Source organism: Gossypium arboreum, chromosome 13, assembly GCF_025698485.1.
Source record: "Gossypium arboreum isolate Shixiya-1 chromosome 13, ASM2569848v2, whole genome shotgun sequence".
In the NCBI taxonomy this organism is placed as follows: domain Eukaryota; kingdom Viridiplantae; phylum Streptophyta; class Magnoliopsida; order Malvales; family Malvaceae; genus Gossypium; species Gossypium arboreum.
The window spans coordinates 10528544-10555448 of NC_069082.1; the positions used below are offsets into that span (position 1 = coordinate 10528544).

A 26905-nucleotide genomic window follows, 5' to 3' on the forward strand; every position below is an offset into this window, starting at 1 on the left:
CCTTTTATTGACATTGTAAAATTAAAAGTTTAGAACTCCTTAAGATTGAAAAAAAAAAAAAGACACTTGAAAGAATCCCCCAACAACATTAGAGAGGCCTACTAGTTGAGTTCCCTATAACCAGTTAAAAAGGAAAGATGATAAGTGGATACGAAAGTTGATGTCACATGGCTCACTGCATATTATCATATCTTTTCACCATGCAATTTGTTGGGTCATTGAGGTGGCTCATTTGTTTCCCCAAATCTGTATCTTAGTATTAAAGCAGTAGCAGACATAAAAAGCTACAATGCCACCTCAGAAAGCTTCAAATCCACATCCTCTTACACTCACAACATGAGAAAAAAAAGGGTAAGCCATGATGTCTGTTAGGATCTTTTCTCATTCCAAAAGGTTGTCTCAACTAATCAGCTTTTTATTATGTATGTTATTCATGCAATCTTAAAGAAACACAATCATGTCATCATCTTTTACATCTATATGCCCTTCTTTTTAGTCTTTTTTGATGAGCAATAGGTAACTCATGCAAACTAAAAGTTTGATTCAGCCACCATACCTATATCCCTTTAAATACCATTTCCCAATTCCAAAGATTCGTTCATCAATCATCACAGATACTACAAAAAAAAAAAAAAAAAACCTCCTTGACCATATTTCTATTTCATTAATCAGAAGAAAAAATTGAAGAGCCAGATACTTGAACAAGTCATTGGAGTTCAATGAAATCAACAATGTACCAAGTCGAGCGAACGCCGAGAAGATACTTACCAGATTCCGCCGGCCAGTATCGGGTTCCATCATGTGCTGAAGGGTCTTAACATATTTAGAATAGTGAAGATTATTTAGTACAAATGTAAGTTTTGGGAATTTCAGGCAAAGGAAACTTCGTAATTAAAAGGACGAACAAGCTTGGGAAGAAAGCTGATGTTTCGCACATGGAGTCCGAGAACATGGTATGAAATAAACCACTCTAAAAGTCTTATCATATATATATATATATATATATATATGCATGTATGTACGTATGTGAAAACTGAAGTAATTTTTTGAAACTGTAAAGGGATAGTTGAGTTTGGGGGCAAAAATTGTTCAAGTAGGAGGAGGTGGAGAAGATTTTCAAGCAATTGTTTAGTGTTACAGAAGGGGAGAAGCTGTTGAAAGCATGCCAATGCTATTTATCTTCAACAGCAGGTCCAATAGCTGGTTTACTTTTCATCTCGTCTCAAAAGGTTGCCTTTTGCAGTGACACATCAATCAAAATCGCTGCTCCTAATGGAGAATTGGTCAGAGTCCATTACAAGGTTAGCATATATTTCATCTGTTTTCCCCCTCTCAGACAGCATAATTTTGCACCCTTCAATTCTCATGCTGTATATCGATTTTGGTGCAGGTTCCAACTCCACTTGAGAAAATAAAGGGACTGAATGAGAGTGAAAACATGGAGAAACCATCACAAAAGTACATGGAAATTGTGACGGTGGATGATTTTGAGTTCTGCTTTATGGGGTTCTTGAATTACCAAAAAGGTTTCAAGTACCTTCAACAAGCAATTATTTCTAAAAGACTATGATGATGAATTACAAGTTACTTTCTACGTGCCACATAAGAGAAGAATAATGGGACAAAATTCATACATAATATAGTATACAGATTGGAGATCAATACTCAAAGATTCAAAATTAAAGGAAATTTATTTTTGATATTTTTTTTCGATGTGGATTTGCCAGATTGGATGTTAAAGTTTTTAATTGAAAATACATCTCGCTTCCAAAAATTCAAACTTTAACTAAAAATCTGCCTAATTTCTATATTTGCTTAAAACGTATCCAAAATTTCATTATTTTAATACATTAAATTTCATTATTTTAATACATTAAAAATATGGTATGTTACTTGCCATAAAAGTAAATATGATCTTTTAACCATTTTTAATCACCAATATTTTCTCTTTTCAAAGTATTACCTAATTTACAAAAATTCTACCATACGTGAAAAAGAATGTGGCAATATAATAATAGGTAAACTATCCAAATAGTTATTCTAAAAATTACTTTAGTTCTATTTTGGTCACATTATTTTTTTTATCAAATATAATATTGTCATTAGTAAGTATTTTTATTTTGGTTATTGTTCTGTTAAAAGCTAATTAGAATATGCCACGTATCGATTGTTCTTCCAATGGTGTATATAATTAAATATTTCAAAAATTAATTATAAACTTTGTTATCATTCGAAACCTTGAAATTAACCCATAAATCTCAAAATCATTGAACCCTAAATTCCATTACCATCCCTAAACCTTAAATCAACTCCTAATCCTCAAAATCATTGAGTACTAAACCCCAAAATCATTGAATCCTAAACTCTTTTTATCATCGCATTTCATCAATACCCAACCAAACAGTTAAGTTGTTAAGGAAAATCAAAGAAATTGGGAGGGAATGAAAGAAAGAACAGATAATATGGGGTATTGGTATGATTGCTGCTGCATTTTTTGTTTGGGTTTTTACGAATGTGATGATAAAGGAGATTTAGGGTTTGATTTTGAGGTAAGATGGCAATAGGGGTTTAGGATTTATTGATTTTGGGATTTAGGGGTTAATTTCAGGGTTAAAGATAATAACATAATTTATAATTAATTTTTGAAAATTTTAATTATATACACAATTGGAAAAACAAGCAATAATATGTGGCATCCAAGTCAACTTTCCAATTGGATTTTATCAGAACAATGACTAAAACAAGAAGACTAACTCGCGACAGTGTTATGTTTGATAAAAAAATTAAAATAATCAAAGTAGGAATGAAATAGTTTGAGAGTGATTATTAGGATAATTTACTCTATAATAAATTTTGAATAAAGCGAAAGTGGGAAACTAATCAATAAATTATGGGAATGACACTAAAATTATGGGACATATAAAGAAAGAATCCATTTTTCCTAAATATATTTGGCTATTGTCTACGACCTTCACCATATAAATACGCAAAGGCAGTCAACATAAACAGAGCAAATAGTATAACAGTTGCAATGGCTACCACTCTCACTCTCTTCTTTGTTGTTCTCTTTCTTGCTCTCATTGGCCAAGGTAACCACCATGCCATATAATATATTATGTCACATGCATTTATATTTAGACCTAACCTAATTGGGTTAGTTTTTAAGAGGGATTAACTCAATTTCAACGTAATCATTTATTATATTAAAATTTTCTCTCATTTTATTTGGTTTTGGTTCTTTTAATTTAAATTTGAGTAACTTTAAATTTGAATAAATTTTGAGTTCAGTAGTAATTTAAATTCAAATTAAATATAATTTGATTGTCGAATTTTCTTTTATTAAATTGAGTTTCTATCATTTGAGAAACTTTTCCAACATTAATTTTTTTATTTTTTCAATATTTAATCTAAAAATAAACTTGAAAATCTTCAAATTACTTAGCACTCAGCTAAGTAGAGTTGTAATTTTATTTTTGTATATAAGTAAAATGGATATATATTTATATATATATATATACATAATTTTAAAAGTTTTGCTTTTCATAATGAAGGATATTGTCAATGCACGTTGGCTGATGTGAAAATCATCCAAACACAAACCGGCAAAACAGTGGAAAACAAGCCAGAGTGGAAAGCCACAGTAAAAAACGATTGTATCTGCACTCAGTCTGATTTGAAGCTCAGTTGCGACGGGTTTCAGACGGTGGAGGCCGTCGATTCTTCGTTGATGGCGAAAACTGGTGCCGAATGCTTGATAAACGGCGGCCAACCGGTGGCTTCTTCCAGTAACTTGAGCTTCAACTATGCATGGGATACTTCATTTCCTTTCAAGCCCTTGTCTTCGCAAATCAACTGTTCTTAAAATCTTGAATCCAAAAGTAGGGTTTTTTGAATTTCAATGTTGCCTTTTTGCTTACCAATTTCAATAATGAAATGAAGAGCTAATATGATATTATATTAAATCCCCAAAAAGGATATTACTTAGGAAAACATTATGTGCAGTACTGAACTCCTAACTTTGAATGTTGAGCCAATGTCAAGTTAAAAACAAGGTGTGATAGTAATACCTGCCGCTGTAATCGAGTCAAAGCTCAAACGGTAAGAAGCTTGAGTTTACACTACAACAAAATAGGTTTTTAACGGCGTTTGAATAGAAAACGTCACTAAAGGTTAAGTATTAGTGGCGTTTTAAAGAAAGCGCCGCTAAAATATTAAGGTGAACAAACGTTTAAATTAAGCTTCCGTAGAATTAGTGGCGCTTCCAAGAAAATGCCGTTATATGTCAAGCAGTAGTGGCGCTTTGTCGAAAACGCCACAAATGTGATGAGAAAAACGACAGCATTTTGTAGTTGAGCTATACTGGCATTAGCGGCGTTTATTGTAAAACGCCGCAATATATCTGTCATTAGCGGCGTTCCGCAAATATGTTTAATATTGAGCAAAAACGTTAGCGTTTTTATATATGCGTGTTAGTTGTGTTTTGGGTTATAAACGCCGCAATTATGTCAAAATTTTAAATTTTTAATATATATTTTTTTATCAAAATAGAACAAATAACTTAAAAGTATGTTATGATGTATTTTAATTTTTTTATATTTTAATCAAAATACAACAAATATTTTTAAAATTTTATTATATTTTTAACGATATCATTAATCATTTTATAATCATAACATTATGCTAGAGAAAATAATGATATGAATTTTATCATCATATATTTTAAACTAATATTAGATATAAAAGTATTTTGGTAATTATATTAGACGGGCAAATTTTATTTAAATCAATCTCGACTAGACCCAAATAATATTGAAATTAGACCGCTTAAAACTCAATTTAAAAAAAAAAACTCTATTCGCCAAGTTAAAACCGAAATATAACGAATTAATTAAACATCAATTTAGCTTAAAAAAAACTAAAACACTACATTATTTGCCCATTTTATGGTTTAAGGTGTATAATTTAGGGTTTAAGGTTTAAGATGTAATATTTAAAGGTTTATGGATTATGGGTTTAGGGATTATGTTTATGGCTTATGGTTTAAGGGTTATGGGTTAGTGGTTAGGGGTTTATGGGTTATGGGTTATGGGTTAATGGTTTAGGGGTTAAGGCTTAAGGGTTATTATTTTATGGTTTAGGGTTTAGGGGATATAGTTTAGGGTACTTTAGTAGGGGATATAGTTTAATGGTTTAAGGTTTAGAGTATTGATTAATTAATGTTATTATATTGTGGTTTAAGGATCAAGGGATATAGTTTAGGGTTATGATTAATTCATACATTTTGTGGTTAAGGCTTAAGGGTTATTGTTTTGTGGTTTATGGTTAGAGGATATAGTTTAGGGTTTAGGGGATATAGTTTAAAGTTTAAGGTTATGGGGATATAGTTTAATGGTTTAAGGTTTAGGGTTTTGATTAATTAGTGTTAATAATATTAAGTATTGATTAATCAATAATATTATAAAAATATAGAGACTAAATGATATTAAAAATTACCGGCGTTTTATACAAAAACGCCACAAATATCCATGGACAGCAAAATGCCGTCTTTTGAAACTTTATTGTTAGTGGCACTTTTAGTAAAAACGCCACAAAAGGTATGAATTACCGGTGTTTTCCAAAAACGCCACAAAGTTCTGTCAATTGAAACGTCATCGTTTTCATCTTTTTTTAGTGGCGAATCCTATAAAACGCCACAAATATCTATCAAGAGACCACAGATGGTGTTGTTTTGTGTTTTGTTATTAGTGGCGCTTTATTTCAAATGCTGCAAATAGTTGGAATTACCGGTGTTTTTGAAGGAAACGCCACAAATTTCTTTTAGGGGATTGTTGGATAACGTCGTCGTTTTTTATTCTTTTTATTAGTGGCGGTTTTCTAAAACGCCGCAGAAGGCTTGTATTAGTGGTGTTTGCTAAAAGCGCCGCAAAGTTTTACTCTTTTTTAACTTAAACGGCGTCGTTTTTGTGAGGCCCGAATTTGCTTTACTCTCTGCCAAAGTGGATTTCCCTGATTTCCCCCCAGTTTCCCCCAACTTCTTCTCCCCCAAATTTTTTACCCTAGTTTCCCAATATCCAATCTTCTCTTCTCGATTTTAGAAGGGAACTCTTCGCCTCGTCTCTCCTTCGACGCATCTTCTCTCCTCCGCCGCCGCTAGAAATTCGGTTTGTAGAGGTATTTTACTCTTAAAAGCTACGAAGTTATTAAGTTTGATTTCATTTTATGATTTAGATTGCATTTTATTTTGTTAGTCTTAGAATTGCTTATGGAAAGAAGATGCAAACAGTGGTTTGATGTGGAATAATGAAATAATTTTTGTTGACAATTGTGTAATTTGTCAGTGGATTGTTCAATATTTTCTGTTGACATTTCTTGCTTCATTCGGTTGAACCACCACCCACCTTTTTTTTTAGTTTCTTCCTTGGCCAAATTGTTGTAACAATATTTGGGCAACCCTTTTTTGTGTTTAAAATATTATGTATTTATATCAAATTTTAAATTGATAATACTATATCATGCTATGTTTTTGTGTTTACTGCTATTTTAGTTTATTTATTTTTATTGTATTTGTATAATGTATTCCAGCACCCATTTTCAGAAATTTGATTAACCTAAAACCCGTATATATACAGCCAATTTGCTTTCTATTTATGTCAGTGTAGTTTGCCTATGATGAAGGAATGAAACAGAGAATAAGTGATGAAAGAGTTTACAGCTTTAAGACAGTTTTGAATTGTTTCCCAAATATTTTTCTCTTAAAAATCTCATCTTTAAATATTATTTGAATATTGGGATCATATTTTATTTATAAAAGTTAATGAAATCTACAATCCAACTAGTTTTTGTCCTGTCTGATTTCAGCTTAAGAGACTTGAAATTCTTTTCACACCTATCTGAGGAGATTCCCTTTTTGACTGTCCATGCATTGATTTCTATTTGTTTGTATATGCATTAGATAAGTTCAATGTTAAAAAGAGAAAAAACTACAGCATTCATTTGTTTTTGTTTTGATGTATCAAAATTTGTATTTGTTTTGATTTTTAAAAATAAGTTTTTAAGGATTATTTTATTAGAAAATTTTAATAATTTTAAAGAAAAATTAAATATTAATTCAACTAATACCGGTGTTGTAGCAACAACTTCAAGGTCGTGGATTTAAACTTAAATGTTTAATAATATTTTCTAATTCAAAGATTTAGAAATGAAAGTAATTTAAAATTACTATGAATAATAATTAAAAGAAAAATATAAAATATTTCTTTTAGCATAGTCTATACTTGTTATGAAGATAAAAATTGTACGAAACACGTTATTTTGTACTCAATAATTTTTTCTATATCATTTATACATAATTTTGATAATTTTTTAAACTCTAAATTTTAAACTCGAATCAAAAGTTAACTTTAAGGTCTAGGATTTAGATTTAAAATTCAGAGTTGTATCAATCAACCTAAAGGATTGGAAAAATTATTTTAAAATTTTTAGTATGTTAATCCAACACAATCTATATTATAATATCTTAATCAATCCTCTTTTGTTAGGTACAAGTTAATTACTCCTTTATGGTTGATTCTTTTGGACCTGGAAGAATGAACTACAGAATGTGAACTTAGTGTGAAACATAAATTAATATTCTCAAATGTAAATTAGTAATATTAATTTTCTATTCAATTGAGACTAAGACTTTGGCAAAAAGAATCAATGAATAAAACCAAGACTTAATTGAAGTTCAGTCGGTAAATTTTATGATTTCTTAAATAATGATAAATTTCTTTATTCAACAACCATATATATATTCAAAAGATCCAACTGATGAGGGTTGGTATGTTGTACTCCGGAACACCTCTAGAGACTTGTTTGACATGGATAACGGAAGTAGAGATGACATCGTCGAAAGATCAGAAACATTACATTTTCCAGAACAAAACTTAGATGAAAATATCCCTAGTACTAGTACACAACATCAATGGGTTCGACATGATGTGGATGAAGATATTTACGAATAATGATGTAGTAATAAGATTTTACGATTTTTTAATTATATGTAATATTATAATTTTAATCTTGGTAATGTTATATAATTTAACTATTTTATATGTACTATTATTGTTGTAATTTGTTACTAAAACTTCAACTATTTTATATGTATCGCAGGAAAAATGCGTAGAAGAAGATCATGAGATTTAAGTATTGTCCAGAATACTCTAAATTCGGAAGAAGTAAATAGTGAACAGCAGACAGTTGTTGGATCTTCGAATGTGCCAGAGATACTTGACGAGCTTGCAGAATTTCAAAGTAATGTTAAGTTCATTTTACATGTGTTGACTTTTATTATTGATTTATTTGTCAATTTTAATATAATAATAATATACCAATTTTCAGCTGAAAGTAGTGGGACGCGCAGAGGTCGAGGACGTACGCTGCTTAAAGATTTATATGACTTAAATCCTGTCGAGCGTGTCAAAGTAAGTAGAAACAGTCATGGTCAGCCTATTGGATCTGAAGCTCGACTTTTAGCAGGCTATTTGAGCATTATATCACGAAATGCCAATATGTTGCCCATCAACTACGAATCATGGCATCAGATGCCTGATAGCAACAAAAACGAAGCTCTTGATAATATTAAGGTAACAAAACGTGAATGTAATTTATAATACTTTGGTTTAAGTTTCATTTATATTTACATTTTAAACTTATGTTTTTTTAGGAGAGATTTGCTTTAGAGGTCTCCGATGACTATATCAAGAAGGCATTGGGTAAAAAATGGAGAGACCATAAAAGCACTTTGAAAAAACTATATTTTAAGAAAGACATAAGCCTCGAGGAAAAATTGAGAAATGTCCCGCCGGGAATGCTGAGGTACCAATGGGAAGATGCGGTTAGATTCTGGAATTCAAAGAAATAAGAGGTATTACATATTTCCAAACTCTTATATATAGTGTTTACTATATACGTAATAATAATTTCATTATGTAGGACCGTGAGCGAGTTGGAACAAGCAGCAGGAAAAAACAAAAATTCATGCACACGACAGGGTCGAGAACTTTTGCTTATGTAGCTGAGGCCGAGGTATTATGAATTTATTAATGCTTTCAAATATTAATAACTTTCTACTATTAAATAATATTTTTACTACTTTATTGTAGGAAGTCTCGTCTGGTCAAAAAGTTGGACGCCTTCAGCTTTTTGAGATTACACATAGGAAGAAAAATGGATCCCCTATGACATCCAAGCTAGAGAAATTATGGTATATTTACTTAATAAAATTTGATTTATTATAAATATTTATAATGTTTAATTATACTAGTTTAATTCTTCATTACTAGTTTTAAATAATGTTAAGTTATGTTGCATTCCTTTTTATTATATATTTCGTTTCTAACTCTTTAATTGATTTTTTAGGAGAAACTAAAGGAGAAGAAGGCGGAGTATGAAACGATTGCTTCGACTGATAGTTCTGTTAATCTTGAGAACATTGATAATAGAATTATCAATGAAGTTTTGGGTCCTGAAAGGTACGGTCGGGTTCGATTTCAAGGATTTGGTGTTACCCTGACCCAATATTTTGGATCCGGCTCCCAGCAATACATGCCTTCTGGGAGTCAACCTCAAGCTGAAGTTCAAAGATTAAGAGACCAGATAGCTCAGATGTAAGCGAACATGGTTGAGCAAAATACCGAGGTTCAAAGAAAATATGAAGAACTCCAACAACAACTTAGAGCGGAGGCAGCAGAGAGGGAGGCAACGGCAGCAGTGAGGGAGGCAGCGGCAGTAGCGAGGGAGGCAAAGGCAGCAGCGATGGCAGCAGAGCAGAGCAGAAAGTACGATGAGCTCCAGCTACAGCTTCAGCAAATAATGCAGATGTTTAAGCAGTCGTAAAAGCCGCCATCTTAGACATTAGTTTTCTCCTTGTAAGAATGTTTTTAACATTGTCACATTTAACATTATTGTAAGAATATTACTTAATTTATTAATTATATCATAGATCTTTCGTTGAATTTGAAGTATCATTTAGATTTAATGTTTTTTATTGTATTTTTTATGCTACATTTGCTGTTTTTGGTTGGATTTCATACTATATTAGCTATTTTTGGTTCGAATTAATGCAGGAAGGGTTGGATATTGGTGAAAAATGTACATTTCAAATCTGTCAAAATTAACAGAGTTTGTGAAAAAAGCGCCGCTAAAAGCCCGCTAAAAGTCATGACTTTTAGCAGCGCTTTTTTCAAAAACGCCGCTAAAAATCTTGATCTTTCATGGTGTTTTTTCAGATAAACGCCGCAAAATTTAGTGGTGTCTCCTATAGTAGTATTTTTTACGGTGCTTGAAAAAACACCGCTAAAGGCTAAAAAAAAACGCTGCTAAAAGTCTGTTTTCTTGTAGTGTTAGTCTTAGTAAGTAGGAAACTCGAATCTTGATATTTGCATTCCCTTTCTCTATCCCCAAACTGCATTTTCTTTTTTGTTGGAAAGACAAGGTAAGAGTAAAACTCTGTTGAATTCAATGAAGGTTGCCATCATGCCATGTGGGGGAATGGTCCATCTGGCTGTTGTTTTTGCAACAAACTTAAAAAGTAACAAAGCAATCCTATGGTTTATATCTTGTATGTTAAGCAAAATTAGCTTTATTATTAATGACTATTTTTTAGGGGCATTGGAAAGCAAGTTGAGGCAAATATTTAATTTGCATGGCCTACTGCCCATTCATTTCCACCTCAGATTAAAACTTCAAAGATAAAACAAGACTGCTAACAAAATAAGCACATTAACAGTTTCTTTGACCAATTATGATATATTCATTGCCTTTTCAAAAGAGGTTTCTTCTGATCATAAATGGACACTCTTGGTCATATTTAGAAGTTTCTTAAGTTTGCTTATCACTAATGGAAGGGGGGAAAAGGCAAAAAAATGAACTACTATTAGCATTAAATTCCAAAGTAAATCTTGGGTTTATTCATGCAATCACCAGAATTTGAATCTTAGCATTTGTTCCCTTTCTCTATTCCCAAATTGCACTTTTTTTTGTTAAAAAAACAAAAGCTCTTTTTATTGTAAAATGTTATTTAACACCCAGGTTTGCTCCTTTAAGTTGAAATAAAACATGAAAGAATTCCCCAACAACATTGGAGAGACCTACTTAGTTGAGCTCCCTATAACCTGTCTGACAAAAGAAAGTTGATAAGTGGATATGACAGTTGATCGCACATGGCTGATATATTTGACTGCATTACCATATCTTTTTCACCATGCAATTTGTTTGGTCGTTGAGTTAACTCATATGTTTCCCCAAATCTCTTATCTTTTCTTTATTTTCTTTCATATCTTAGTATTAAAGTAGTAGCAGACATCAGAAAGCTTCAAATCCACGTCTTTTTACACTCACAACACATGAAAAAAAAGGGCAAACCATGATGCCTGTTAGGATCTATTCTCATTTCAAAAGGTTGTCTAAACTAATAAGCTTCTTGCTATGTATGTTATTCATACAATCTTAAAGACACCAAATCATGTCATCTTCTTTTCTTTTAATATTACCTTTTATATCTCTATGCTCTTCTTTTTATTCTTTCCTTATGAGAAATAGGTGAATCATGCAAGAAAAAAAGTTAGATTCAACCACCATATCCATACCTCTTTAAATACCATTTCCCAATTCCAAAGATTCATTCATCATCACAGATACTACCCCCTAAAAAAACTTCCTTGATCATATTTTTATTTCATTAATCAGAAAAAAAATGAAGAGCCATATACTTGAACAAGTCATTGGAGTTACAATAAAATCGACAACTTACCAAGTTGAGCGAACGCCGAAATGGTACTTACCTAATTCCGCCGGCCAGTATCAGGTTCCATCATTTGCTGAAGGGTCTAACATATTTAGAAAAGGTAGGTGACTACCTTTTAATCTGTTATGGGTCTAGATATTCATAATGAAGATTATTTAGTACTAATGTAAATGTTTTGGGAACTGCAGAAAAAGGAAACTTTGTACTTAAAAGGATGAACAAGCTTGGGAAGAAAGCTGATATCTTCGCTCATGGACTCCGAGAAACAACCACTCTAAAAGTCTAATTATATGCATGTATAGATGTATGTACGTATGTGAAAACTGAAATAATTTTTGGAACAGCAGTGAGGTTGATGCCAAAGATAAGTGAAACTGTGAAGGGAAAGTTGAGTTTGGGGGCAAGAATTGTTCAAGTAGGAGGGGTGGAGAAGATTTTCGAGAAATTGTTTAGTGTTAGAGAAGGGGAGAAGCTGTTGAAGGCATGCCAATGCTATTTATCAACAACAGCAGGTCCCATAGCTGGTTTACTTTTCATCTCATCACAAAAGGTTGGCTTTTGCAGTGATAGATCAATTAAAATTACATCTCCTAATGGAGAATTGGTTAGAGTCCATTACGAGGTTAGTATATATTTCATCTATTTTTTCCCTTCTCAGACGGCATAACTTTGCACCTTCAATTCTCATGTTGTTGTATATTGATTTTGGTGCAGGTTTTGATTCCACTTGAGAAAATAAAGGGAGTGAATGAGAGTGAAAACATGAAGAAACTGTCACAAAAGTACATGGAAATTATGACAGTAGATGATTTTTAGTTTTGGTTTATGGGGTTCTTGAATTACCATAAAGCTTTCAAGTACCTTCAGCAAGCAATTATCTCCCAAAGGCTACTATATGATGTACTACAAGTCACTTTCTAGGTGGCTCACTATGTTTCTCCATGAACGAAGATAATTTAAAATCCACGATGTCACCAGTGTTGGCAATGGAGATATTTCAGCACCCCAAGAGACAGGCCGATCAGTGATCAATATAATGGCGCTACAGCTGAGAAAACAACCCCCTCAACATTCTGTTGCACCAGCTGGTGTTGGTGAGTATGGTGCTCCAACTATAGGTGTTGGTGTTATGATCAAGTAATCCGGATGAAGTAGCAAGGTTAACAGAAGCTTGAGCAACAAGGCTCGAGGTTTGTAGAGCAAACAACAGAATTTGGTTGAGAATAGAAAAGAAAAACAAGGAAAATGTGAGAGTATTTTTGAATGAAAAACTGATATTTTCATTAAGAATGAATAATGGCATAATGGCAATACATAAAACCAAGTATTCAGCTTGTCAAAATCAGTATATGGTCACCGAAACAATACCTACTACAACTAATACATTGAAACTTGGTAAACCAAGCTTGCATATATGAACAAAGCTGAGTTAACAGCTCAATCACTATTAAATTACATCTTACGTTGAATCATCCAATAGCTTAGAGAATTTATTAAAGGCATACATGGCGAAAAACGACGCCACTCTAAGGAATTTGGAGAATCAAGTGGACCAGCTTGCTACTAAACTCAGGAACCGACCACAAGGTGCTTTACCCAGTGATACGGAGAATCCAAGAAAATCGGGGAAGGAACATTGCAAAGCGTTAACATTGAGGAGCGAAAAGACAGTAGAGCCCAACACTATCAAAGCTGAAAAGGAGCTAGCTGATGCTCAAGACTCAGAGGAAGTTCAACCGAGTGTTGAAATTCCAGTTTCAGAATAACAAGAATTTGCAAAACCCGACAAGGTTATTCTAGAACCAGCTAATTCTGATCAACTAACAACTCCGTTAGATGCAGAATTACCGCAGAAAATGAATCAACTAGTTCCAGTAAAGAAACCACAACCACCCTACCCTCAAAGACTTCAGAAGCAGAAGCAGGAAATTCAATTCAATAAATTCCTAGATGTACTCAAGCAACTTCACATCAACATCCCGTTGGTTGAAGCACTTGAACAAATGTCGAACTACGTCAAATTTATGAAGGATGTCCTGTCTAAAAAATGAAGACTCGGAGAATTTGAGACGGTAGCTCTGACAAAGGAATGCAGCGCTTATCTTCAAGACAAACTATACCTAAAGTTGAAGGATCTTGGATGTTTGACCATACCTTGCAACATTGGAGCAACATATTGTGGTAAGGCACTATGTGACTTGGGTGCAAGTATAAACTTGATGCCTATGTCAATATTTAGAAAGTTGGGGATAGGTGAAGTTAGACCTACTACAGTTACACTTTAACTAGTAGATCGATCCTTATTACATCCAGAAGAAAAAATCGAGGATGTATTGGTACGAGTAGATAAATTTATCTTCCTTGTTGATTTTGTTATCCTAGACTTTGAAGCAGACAAAGAAGTGCCAATTATCCTAGGAAGACCGTTCTTAGCAATCGGAAGGACCCATATTGATGTGCAGAAGGGCGAGCTTACGATGTGTATTCAGGATGATCAGGTAACATTTAATGATTTTAAGTCTATGTAATTTCCTGACACAATTGATGATTGTTCTACAGTATCTAATTTAGAGGATTTAATAGTGGAAAAGGAGCTCAACTATGTTTGAGGATTCGTTGGAATAAATTTTGACATCAGATCCTCCACATGATGAAGAGGAGGATGATTACTTAGCTTTATTAGAAGCTAATCAAAGGGGATTTAATCCACAATCCCGTTTTGAATCTTTGGAGTTAGAGAAGAGGGAGTATCCCAAACAAAAGTATCAATCGAGGAACCATCTAAATTCGAACTTAAGGTATTACCTTCACATTTGAAATACGTTTATTTAGTTAACGTTTCTACTCTGCATGTGATTGTTTCAGCGAAATTAACTACTGAGCAAAAAGAGAAACTCATCTCGATGTTGAAACAATTCAAGAAGGTTATCGAATGGACCATAGCCGATATCTGCGATATCAGTCCATCTGTATGCATGCATAAGATTATCCTGAAAGATGGAGAAGAAGGGACGATTGATGGACAACGAAGATTGAACCCCATCATGAAGGACGTGGTGAAAAAGGAGATTATCAAGTAGTTAGATGCGGGTATCATTTATTCCATCTCAGACAGTTCATGGGTAAGTCTGGTCCAGTGCGTGCCAAAGAATGAAGGTATCACAGTCATAGAAAACGAGAATAACGAGTTGATACCAACTAGAACAGTTATGGGATGGAGGATTTGCATTGATTACCAGAAGCTGAACAAGGCGACTAGGAAAGATCACTTTCCTTTGTCGTTCTTGGACCAGATGCTAGACAGACTCACGGGGCGAGACTATTACTATTTCCTCAATGGATACTCGGGGTATAATCAGATTACAGTAGCACTGGAAGATCAACACAAGACAACGTTCACTTGCCTGTACGGTACATTTGCATTTAGACGCATGCCATTTGGTTTATGTAATGCACCTGCTACATTTCAAAGATGTATAATGTCTATTTTTACTGACATGGTTGAGAAGTACTTGGAAGTTTTTATGGATGACTTTTCAGTACTAGGAGATGCTTACGATGATTGCTTAACCAATCTAGCTAGGGTACTAAGATGATGCGAAGAAACGAACCTCGTACTTAACTGGGAGAAATGCCATTTCATGGTACGAGAAGGAATTGTTCTAGGGCATCGGATAACGAGACATGGAATCGAGGTAGACAAAGAAAAAGTAGATGTTATTGAGAAACTCCCACCTCCAACATCTGTAAAGGGTGTTAGGAGCTTTTTGGGCCGCACCGGTTTCTATCGAATATTTATCAAGGACTTCTCCAAAATTGTTAAACCCTTATGCAAATTATTAGAGAATGACGCAAAGTTCAAGTTTGATGAGGAATGCTTAAAGGCGTTCAAAGATTTAAAGAGTCGGTTAGTCACGGCACCCATAATCGTCACACCAGACTGGGATTTGCCATTTGAATTAATGTGTGACGCAAGCAACTTCGCGATAGGAGCTGTCATGGGTCAACGAAGGAACAAAGTTTTTCATCCCATCTACTATGCAAGCCAGACTCTTACAAGAGCTCAACTGAACTATACGGTAACAGAAAAAGAGTTACTTGCTATTGTATTTGCTTTTGACAAATTTCGATCTTATCTTGTAGGTACCAAAGTAACTATTTATACGGACCACTCGGTAATTAAGTACTTACTTGCCAAGAAAGATGCTAAGCCGAGATTGATCCGGTGGGTGCTTCTACTTCAAGAGTTTGATCTAAAAATTCAAGATCGGAAGGGAGTAGAAAACCAAGTAGCAGATCACTTGTCCAGATTGGAGCCGCAAGAAGGGAATTTTCCTATCATACCAATTCAGGAAACATCTCCAGATGAACACATACTGAAGGTAAGTCATGTCCATAGTACCCCTTGGTTTGCTGATATTGCTAACTGTTTAGCTTGTGGTTTGATGCCAGTTGATAAGACTTATCAATAAAGGAGAAAATTTCTTCACGATGTGAAGTACTATTTCTGGGAAGAGCCATATTTGTTTAAAAGGTGTGCAGATCAGATGATCAGGAAATGCGTGGCAGAAGATGAAGTACCAAAAAATTTATACCATTGTTACTCAGCTCCGAGTGAAGGACACTTCGGAGGTACTCGTACGGCAACCAAAGTATTGCAAGCCAGATTATTTTGGCTAACAGTATTCAAGGATGCATATGCATACGTAAAGAGCTGTGACCGATGTCAAAGGGTCGAAAATGTCACCAATAGAAATGAGATGCCTCGAACAAACATCATTAAGGTAGAATTGTTCGATGTATGGGGTATTAACTTTCTTGGTCCTTTCCCTCCGTCTTTTGGTCACAAGTATATATTGGTAGCAGTAGACTATGTGTCCAAGTGCGTCGAGGCTAAAACTTATCCAACAAATGATGCTAAGGTTGTAATTAAGTTCTTACAAAACACGTGTTCACAAGGTTTGGAACCCCAAGAGCTATCATTAGTGATGAAGGGTCTCACTTAGTGAACAAGTGGTTAAGATGGTTATTAGACAAGCACGGAGTGAAAGACAAGGTTGCAACAGCTTACCATCCGCAGACGAATGGGCAAGCTGAACTGGAAAATAAGGAAATCAAAGGCATACTTGAGAAGGTATTTTACCCAAACCGACGAGATTGGTCCAAAAGGCTAGAAGATGTTTTATGGGCTTACAAAACAGCATACAAGACGCCTTTAGGGATGTCACCCTACAGGTTGGTCTTTGGGAAAGCATGTCATCTACCCTTAGACTTAGAGCACAAGGCTTACTGGGCTCTTCGACAACTCAACTTGGATCCTAAGCTTGCTAAAGAGAAACGGATGCTCCAACTCAATGAGATAGAGGAACTCCAGCTATTCTCCTACGAAAATGCCAAATTACTCAAAGAGAGACTTAAGAAATGGCATGACAAGCACATTCGAGTTCGAGAATTTGAAGCAGGTCAGCGAGTTTTGTTATTTAATTCCAGACTAAAGTTCTTTCCAGGTAAGCTAAGATCACGTTGGTCCGGTCCATTTACTATTCATCGCGTCTATCCATACAGAGTTGTCGAGCTCCAAGGTAAGGGAGGTAATTTTCATGTTAACGCTCAGCTCCTAAAACCCTATTCGGGAGATAAGATTGACCGGAATGAAATTTTGTTCATTTTATCGGATGTTAAAAATTTTATTATTTTCTTTTTTACTAAATGATTTAGGGTATATTTTCGGGATTAGCATGTTTAAATAAATTCTGTCTAAGAGATTGGAACTTAAGCGGAACCGCTTGTGACCCTTCCAATCTTTCCTGGGAATTGATTTTAACATAATTATCCAAAAAATTATTCTCTAAATAGAAATTTTAATCTTTGATTTTTCAAATAAAAGGGTCAATTTTGATCCAAGTCTTAAATTGTAACTCAATTCCAAATTTTCATTAAGGCTAGGACTTAATTGAATTATTTTTAAAATTTAGTTGCTCTTTTGTAAATAATAAAAACTAGATGCCTCTTTTTGTAAATATTTTCAAAAGGCTTCTAGAATAAATGTTTTAGTTTAAAAATAATTATTAATATATAATTATATCCATTATAATATATATTAATTATTATCAAATTTTAGGATTTTATTTGGTAAGTTTTTAATGATAATAAGAAGATAATCTTTAATATATAATTATATCTATAATAATTTATATATTAATCTTTATCAATTTAGCATAGAATTAGGATTAGTTTTAATCATATCTTACCTTTGTTTAAATAAATTAAATAGCAATTGATAATTTAATATGCATATATCTAATTATTAATTGTTGTTATCTTTGTATAGGATTAGAACTTAGAATTTTTATTAATTAAATTATTTTAAGAATTCTACTCTAATTCCTATTTTTCCCTCTATAAATTCCACCCATCTTCCCATTCATCTATCACTCAAAACCCAAAGCACTAAAACCCTTAAAGTGCTGCAAGCCCCTAGCACCCAGCAATCGGCCAGCACACCCAGCTTCATTGCACGCCGCACGTCCAAGCTTCAGCAGCTGCTCCTAGGCACACCTGCCCGTTGCATGCTGCCTTGCGCGCCTGGCCACTTTCCGTGCCTGCTGCTCTAGCCCAACTGCCCAAGCCATGTCCTATATATGCGCTTAGCGCATGCACCAGGCCTGCCCGACGAAGCTCCATACACTGCTAGCACGTCCCTACCAGCTCCCGCGCGTGTTGCTGCCTGCTCCTAGCCCCTGTTGCGCTGCTGCCTTGCACACTCGAGCAGCACCACCTTTTCACCTATCCTTAGCCTAAAACCTCTCACCCTCTCTTAATTCACCATCTTTTGATTCCCATTTATTTTTTCATTTATTTTACGAGTTCTTAAGCAAAAGGTGGTGAGACCAATTTTCTCTCAAACTTTTAATTTTTTTAGTTATTTAATTTCTCAGTTTGTTGAATTATTAATTCTTATAAATTAAATTTTTGAGAAAATAATTTTTCCCATCTTATGATCAGGTTAAACATGCCTCGCAAGAGAACTCCTGCTTCCGCTCAAATTAATGAAACACAAAACAAATTCCACTGTGAAGAAACCAGAGTGAGATACAAAAGTATCTTCAAAAATTAATAGATGCATCCAGAAAAAGGCTTTACATTAAAGGAAAGCAACTATAGAGACTTTATGGCAAGTATTCATCAAGTTGCTGAAACCCTCAATTGGGAGTTATTTTGCGAAAAGAGACCTAGTGTGGATGAAGAGCTAGTTCGTGAGTATGCAAATTTAACTTCAAGCGAGATGACAGAAGTCCCAGTTCACGGAATCAAGGTACTGATAAATTCAAATGCTATTAATGAATTCTTTGAATTACCAGATTTCGAAAACGATGAATATTCCACATTGATGAGCAATATCAAGCTTGAAAATTTCTAAGAAATTCTCAAGGAACTGAAAATTCAGGGTTCTGCATGGACTGTGTCAAAACAAGGAATCCACACTTGTCGAAGAGAATATTTGACGCCACTCGCGAAGGTATGGTTTTACTTCATCCGACTCAGCCTTATGCCTAGCTCACATGGGACTACAATCTCATTAGAGCGAATGGTCTTATTATACTCGATCCTAACTGGAAAGACCATTGATGTGGGGGAGATCATCTTGAGGGAAATACGGAATTGTGCCATTAAGCGCTCTGGCCCTGCTCACTTCCCCTTTACAATAACAATTTTATGCCTGAAAGCTGAAATTCTTGCGAATGTAAGAAAGACGGGTATAGCCAAGGCACAATCACGGATTGGGACCTTTACCGAGTAGCTGGAGACTTAGTTCTACAGAAACTTGTTGAAGTAAGTAAGGAACCAGAGGACCCTGATGAAGAAGAAGATCCCACGATGCAATCATTTGAAGTCCCTGATAAAGTAGAATCAGTGGAACCAGAAGCTGAACCTGATGCTAAAACTTCAATGTTTAGAGCTCAACCGCCTAGCCCAGACCTTCAAGATGAGCTATCAAAATTGATGGACTTAATGCAACATATGCAATGGCAGCAACAAGCCTACTGGAGATACTCAAAAATAAGGGATGACTCGACAAGAAGTGTTTTTAAGAAAATATACAATAACCCATTTATTTTTGTGCCTGAGTTTCCAGATTCCATATTTGAACCATGAATTCCATTATCAAAGAAGGAGCGAAGCGATTCATGCAAAGGCAATAGTGATGGAGCAAAAGATGAGTCAAATTCAGAAGGGTCTGCAAATAAATAAATGGGGGATCTTGACTTTACTTTATTTTTGTTCTTAGACTATATTTAGGATTAAGTTTAATTAGGAATCTTTTATTTTTTGCATCATAAAACAAGAGAGGAAAATCACTAATAAAATGTGAGCAAGTCACAAAGTATAAAGTGTGGTAATAGATATATACATGTCTAGGATTGGATTTAGAAAGAGCTTGGTACTTAAGCAGTCAAATTGACTCACCTCCTCTTTTTTAAAATCCTACCTGGTGTATAGTATCTGTTAACTTTAAACAATGAGAACATTGTTCATTTTAAGTTGGGGGGGACCGAAAATTTGAATTATTTCCACTCAGAATAAAATTTTTCTTTTAATTATGATTAGGATATATTTTGTTCAAAAATTTGAATTTTGTTAAGTATGCTCAATTTGAGTATGAATAAAGTTCTATTATTTCAATAACTTATTATGTTAGCTTAATAATGACATAAATGTATTTTTAATAAAACATGCAAATTCGTACCATAAAATTTTTAGTTCTTTAGAAAAGTTAGGTATGCATGAAAGTTTAAGTCTTTAGAATTGACTTAGTAGTTTCTTGAGGCGAAATCCTAGGGAGTATAGAACGTTGGAAATGATTTAAGCAACTATTGTTTGGACCATTTGAGCCTTTCAAGCCCACCATGGTAAAATTTTATCCTTTGAAACCCAACTTTGAGACTATATGGCCTAAATTTTATTTCGACCCTTGCAATAATTAGCCATTACTTGTCGCTTAATGATCTTAAAATTGCCTCAAACACTAGACGCAGTAATATTCAAAATGTACTTCGAAAATAAGTTTGGGGGAGTTGAAAAATTACTCAAGAATTGCAGTACACAAAGTAAGTGCTCGTGTTAGCTTAAAAAAAATAAAGAGGAAAGAGAGCACATGTATTTGAAAGAGATGTAGAAAAGAGCATATGAAAGTCAAGTTGGTGTATCGAAGGTAAAAACTCCGAAGGTTCGATTGAAACTAAGTCTAGGGTTTTAAAACCAAAATTTATCCATCTTTCACCTACCCCTAGCCTAGCCATGTTATAACCTTGATAAAGACCTATTGATTCAAAGTCCTCATGCTACCTACATTAGTGGAGAGAAATTGCTACGATCAACATATGAAGACATGATTAAGCTTAATGATTGCAGCTTAATCTTGAATAAAGGAATAAAAATCTAATTGGTAAGGGTTAACATGTCTTTGTTGCAAAAGCATTTAGTCTAAATTTTTCTATTATAATAAGTTGTTGAATTTAATTTGAACGATATGTATACTTAAGTAGCATAACTATCAGATTTCTTGTCTTTGAGCATAAGTATTCTAAATTCATAATTTTGGAAAAAATGTTATTCTAAAGGGATTTTTCGAAGGTGTTTTCGAGAAATTCTTTTCAAAATTTGTGCATTACTCGGGACGAGCAATGAATTAAGTTTCGGGGTGTAGAAACACAAAAATTTATATACTTTTTCATACACATTTTTACTTAAATTCATGCAAATCCGGTTAAATTCTTGTCGAAAAATAATTAAATATTATAAAATAATTAAATTGTGTTAAAAATATAAACATGGTGAATTTAGTTAAATTTATACTTAATTTTGAGTAATTTTGACTATTTTCGACAGATTCGCACAAATGGCGAAAATTGACTCGGCTAACACTGCTGAAAGCACAAAATCGAGAAGCAATTTGAAGTTTTGAGGCAAATTAATTTCCAGCCTAAGACGGTCCAAAAATGGTTATTAATTTATAATTTAATTAATTTTAATTTATTCCCCATTTAATTTGGGTTAAATAAATTATTTTTAATTAATTATGGAGAAATGGTCTAGTTGAACCGCACTGGTTGAACCATATTGAGTGAATCAAACCAGCCACTAATTGGGCAGCCCAGAACCGTCCATATGCTGACCCAAATCAGCATTTTAGCTGATTAAATATGCTTGCAAAAAGGGCCTTGAATAACTTTCAAAATGCATTCAAACCCCTAATTTAATTGTGGCTTTGTGAAATTGGCCCAAGCTTAAAATAGCAAAGTTGAAACTCTTAACTTTGCCATGTGTGTGGCCAGCCAAGGGAGGTCTCTTAGGCTGATTATTTTTTCTATTTTTAGCTGCCATATTCAACTATAAAAGCCACCCATTTCTGATCATTCAAAGCATCCCTCGTCCATCCCTTATTCCACAACATTCTCTCATTCCCTCTATCACTTTTCTCTCATTTTCCTTCCCATTTCCCTTATTGTTCAAGTGCCAAAGAGGCTCTCATCAGCCATTTTGGAGCAGCAATTGAATGTTCATAAGCCACTGTGATAGCTGAGGGCAACGAAGAATGGAGCAACTAGTCAAGCCACGGAGAAACACCGGATTTGCTTCTTGTTCCCTATCTCTTTAATTTTTGTTGTTGTTTTGATGAACATGTTTATGAATATTTATGCTATTGAAATGGTTATTTTAATCAATTTAGCTTAAATTAAGTTTTTGTTGGGTTGATTATATTCTGCCTGCTTGAATTGTTAAAATGATGTTTTTGCTGTTATAGGCCTCGGTAAATTGCTTGGTTAAGTAAAATCATGCCTAAGTTATTCTTGCGTTACGACTGTGAGGTAGCTAATGAATTAATTATTTAAACGGATTGCAATTGTAATTAATTGACACAGTACTTAATCAGTGCATGTTTATTCTTCTAAGATAGCTGAAGGTTAAATTAGCAATGTATCTAGCGATATTATTGCCTTGCATAACTTGCAAGATTATTGTGATTAAACTGTTTCAAAGTAGGGATGCCTTGTTACCTCACATAGTCTTTTATATGCTGATTAGATTTAATTAATCGTTTGAATTGACATAGGGATATGCAAGAGATTAGTTCAGTTTAATGAGTATGTATGTGCAATAACATATTTGCTTACTAGAATCTGTTTAGTCGGTTGAACTGACATAGGGATATGTCAAGAGATAAATGGATTTTTGTATGTAAGTTTGTTCATAAGTTAGCAAAGTACCGGGTTTCTGTGAATTTATTCGTAACAGTGTAAACATGAGTTTAATAATTCTGAGTTCAAGAAATATAATTAATCCAACACGAGTATGTTACTTTGATTAAATCTTATTTGAAATCGTGCATTAGAACTCATTTGTTTTATTTTTAATTATTTACTTAGTTTTTAAATAGTTTTTGACCATCTTTTAAAACCAAATTATTTTTACCTCACTAAAGTGTTTTACAATTAATTTCATAAATAATTCTTTTTTACAATCCCTGTGGGTACGATAACTCAACATTACTTGTCACTTTATTACTTGTTGCGATTGTGTACAGTTGTACATTTCCGTTGTTCCACTCATGTTCTTTCTTTCACTTACACCATTCTGTTGAGGTGTGTAAGTGTTAGTAAGCTGATGTTTAATGTCTTATTCGTTACAAAAGGCTTGAAACTGAGCTGAGGTGTACTCAATTCCATTATTAGACCTTAGGGTCTTGAGTTTACAGCTTGTTTCAGTCTCTACAGCAGCCTTGAACTTCCAAAACACTGAGGGTACCTCTGACTTGTTCTTCAAGAAGTAAATTCAGCAAAATCTCGAGTGATCATCAATAAATAGAATGAAATACCTACTGTCATTCAATGATTGAGTCTTCGTGGGGCCAAACACATCAGTGTGCACAAGCTGCAGCCTTTCTGAGGCTCTCCGGGCCTTATTTGAAGGAAATGGCAACCTAGCCTACTTTCCTAGCTGACAAACTTCACAAACCTCCTCTTTCTTTCTCAATTGAGTTAGTGAAATTTTCAACCAAATCCTCCCTAACCATTTGAGCCATCAATTTGAAGTTGACATAGCCAAGTCTTTGATGCCATAGCTTGGATTCATCTGAAGAAACAGTGTAGGCACTATCCAGGCCTTTGTTCCAGTCCACAATAAAGCTTTTATCTGTTATGGCTACTGTCATGGGCTTAGATCCCCTTGGATCATTGATTTGGCAATCATTGCCTTTAAACATCACAATATAGCCCTTCTCAAGCAACTAACCTATGCTGAGCAGGTTTCTGTCAATTTTAGGAACTAGCAACACATTTGAAATGAGCTTGTTACCTGTAGGAGTGCATATCAACACATCTCTTTTACCTTCTGCCTTGATAAAGTGGCCATTGCCAACTTTGACCTTGGTTTTGCAGCTTCTGTCTAATGACTTTAAAATGGCAGCATCTGGTGTCATATGGTTGGTGCAGCCACAATCCAAGAGCCATCCATTTGCAGCCTTCACCTAAGCAGCTGAGCATGACACAGCAAAAACTTGCTCCTCATGATCACTGTCTTCTTTTGCTACTTGATCCTCAACCTTTTGCTGTTGTGGTTGGTTTTGTCTTGGTCTGCCCTTGTTTTGGCAAACCCTTTCAACATGCCTCATATTTTTGCAGTATTGGCACTGCACATCTGGCCTAAACCAGTAATTGGCCTCTGGATGACCAGGCCTTTTGCAATGCCTGCAGGGTTGGTCCTTTCTTCTTGGAGCATTTGACTTAGGCTTGTCTCTCCAAGTCTTTTTGCCACAGATGTGTTTGAGGCAGGTTTAGTTTTGGCTTGAAAGGTACCTTCTTGGTACTCCTCCAATCTGCTGGCTCTTCTTTGCTCTTATGTATAGAGAGCATTGATCAGCTTTGTCAATGAGATGCTGGTCAAGTCTCTTATGTCTTCGAAGGAAGATATTTTTGCCTCATACCTTTCAAGTAGGGTTGAGATCACTTTCTCCACTATCCTTGCTTCACTGAACTGCTCTTCAAGGAGCCTTTTGTTGTTTACCACAGCCATGATTCTATCAGAGTATTGGTTGACAGTTTCTTCCTCCTTCATCTTCAAATTCTCGAAATCCCTTTTCAAATTCAGTAGCTGTTGCTGCCTTGTCCTCTCTGTCCCTTGGAACTCCTTCTTCAATCTATCCCAGGCCTGCCTTGGTGTCTCACAGGCCATAATCCTTGTGAAGATCACATCTGACACACAATTCTGTATGCAAGATATGGCTTTATGCCTCTTGGTCCTTTCATCAGCATGTTGCCTGATCTGAGCCACTGTTGGGTTGGCTCTAAGTGGTGCTGGTTCAGCATCTGAGTTGACCACCTCCCATAGGTCGAATGCCTACAGATAGGTCTTCATTTTGACTACCTATATGTGATAGCCTTCTCTATTAAAGACTGGTGGTGCAGCTGGTAAGAAGCTTGATGAAGCCATCGATTTTGAAGTTAGAGAGAAACAAGTCCAATGAGATTATGGCTCTAGATACCAATTATTGGTGTTATGATCAAGTAATTGGGATGAAGTAGCAAGGTTAACAGAAGCTTGAGCAACAGGCTCGAGGCTTGTGGAGCAAACAACAAAATTTGCTTGAGAACAGAAAAGAAAAACAAGGAAAACGTGAGAGTATTTTTGAATGAAAAACTGATATTTTCATTAAGAATGAATAATGGCATAATTCCAATACATAAAACCAAGCATTCAGCTTGTCAAAATCAGTATATGGTCACCTAAACAATACCTACTACAACTAATACATTGAAACTTGGTAAACCAAGCTTGCACACATGAACAAAGCTGAGTTAACAGCTCAATCACTATCAAATTACATCAAACATCAAACTAACATAGTTCGAAATGAACTAAATTACATTACATCAAACTAAGGTTACAAAATAAACAAAAATAAACAACTGCACTTGCTTCAGCAGCTCCTGCATGGCTCGGCCTTTTTGGCCTACTTCTTGGCTGCTCCTAGTGCTACATGCTGACCAACCTTCAACAATAGGGCAACCAATAGGAGGTTCCCTCTTCTCAACAGTTGTCATGCCAATGAATCTTCTTTCGTTGGTACATATTAGGGGTGTGCAAAATTCGGGTAAAACTGAAAAAATTCGAATTCGGTTAATCGGTAGGTTAACCGAATTAATTCAGTTTGGGGTCAGTTAATAATTTTTTGAGTTTTCGGTTAACGGTTAATTCGGTTCGAAACCGATCGGTTAACCAAATTTTTTCGGTTAACCGAAAAAAACTAATAAATAAAATTATAATATATAAATAGCCCACTATTCACTCAAACCCAATCCAACATAAACCCAAATACCCAATCTAATATATATTAACCCAAGTACCCAACACAACCCAATTACCCAACCCAATCATAAAAATTACAAATAATTTAATAAATAAAAATAAAAATAAAAAACACATAATTTTATACAAATAATTCGGTTAATTTGGTTAATTTGGGTAATTCGGTTAATTTGATTAATTCATTAATTTGGTTAATTTTATACTTATTTTAACTAAAAATTAAAAAATATATAATTTTCGGTTAATTCGGTTAACCGACCGAATTAACCGAAAAATTTTCGGTTCGGTTAATTTTTTTGAAAAAATTTCGATTTTGTTAACGGTTAAAAATTTTGAAAAGTCGGTTAATTCGATTAATATTATTTCGGGTCTAATTGAACACCCCTAGTACATATGGCTTACAAAGTGAGAGCTCCTGTACCAGGAGCAATGGTTCCCAATGCACCGATGAAAATATTCTATAATATGGGTTACGACATGAAGTCTTTTATTTGAAAAATGTTGAATAATTCAATTTAATGAAATCTTTTAATTGTATTATCATTTGGATTTCAATTATGAAATTACAAAGATAAAAATAAATGTGTACAGTGATAAATTTGGATGTGATCAATTTTGGTCATTTTGATTCAGTTTTGGCTGTGTTAAGTTTTTGGATTGGGTTAGTTGTATCATTTCACATTCTTGTTAATTTGTTTCGGTTAATTGTGGATTTGGATAAGTTCAAGTTCATGGTAATTTGATTTTGGGTTA

The 26905-nt window shown here is 34.2% G+C and overlaps 2 protein-coding genes and 1 pseudogene across 2 annotated transcripts; all 3 read left to right on the forward strand.

Moving 5' to 3' along the window:
- The first annotated feature begins 731 nt into the window (after positions 1–731).
- LOC108462000 (putative GEM-like protein 8) lies at positions 732–1726 on the forward strand (annotated as a pseudogene).
- Positions 1727–3004: 1278 nt separating this feature from the next.
- On the forward strand, positions 3005–3990 carry LOC108462001 (uncharacterized protein At1g05835-like). The gene is made up of 2 exons (XM_017762010.2): positions 3005–3089; positions 3552–3990. The coding sequence occupies exons 1-2, from the start codon at positions 3032–3034 to the stop codon at positions 3860–3862; spliced, it is 369 nt and encodes a 122-aa protein (XP_017617499.1). The 5' UTR covers positions 3005–3031; the 3' UTR covers positions 3863–3990.
- Positions 3991–12140: 8150 nt separating this feature from the next.
- Positions 12141–12601, forward strand: LOC108461706 (GEM-like protein 4). Its single transcript, XM_017761623.1, has 2 exons — positions 12141–12407; positions 12500–12601. Exons 1-2 carry the CDS (start codon positions 12141–12143, stop codon positions 12599–12601), a joined length of 369 nt encoding a protein of 122 aa, XP_017617112.1.
- Positions 12602–26905: the final 14304 nt, after the last annotated feature.

Excerpts from the sequence above, each read along its gene's own strand:
- LOC108461706 (XM_017761623.1), top strand. The coding sequence starts at position 12,141 with ATGCCAAAGATAAGTGAAACTGTGAAGGGAAAGTTGAGTTTGGGGGCA. Across the intron at positions 12,408-12,499 it reads TGGTTAGAGTCCATTACGAG|GTTTTGATTCCACTTGAGAA; the intron begins GTTAGTATATAT and ends ATTTTGGTGCAG.
- LOC108462001 (XM_017762010.2), top strand. The coding sequence starts at position 3,032 with ATGGCTACCACTCTCACTCTCTTCTTTGTTGTTCTCTTTCTTGCTCTC. Across the intron at positions 3,090-3,551 it reads TCTTGCTCTCATTGGCCAAG|GATATTGTCAATGCACGTTG; the intron begins GTAACCACCATG and ends TTCATAATGAAG.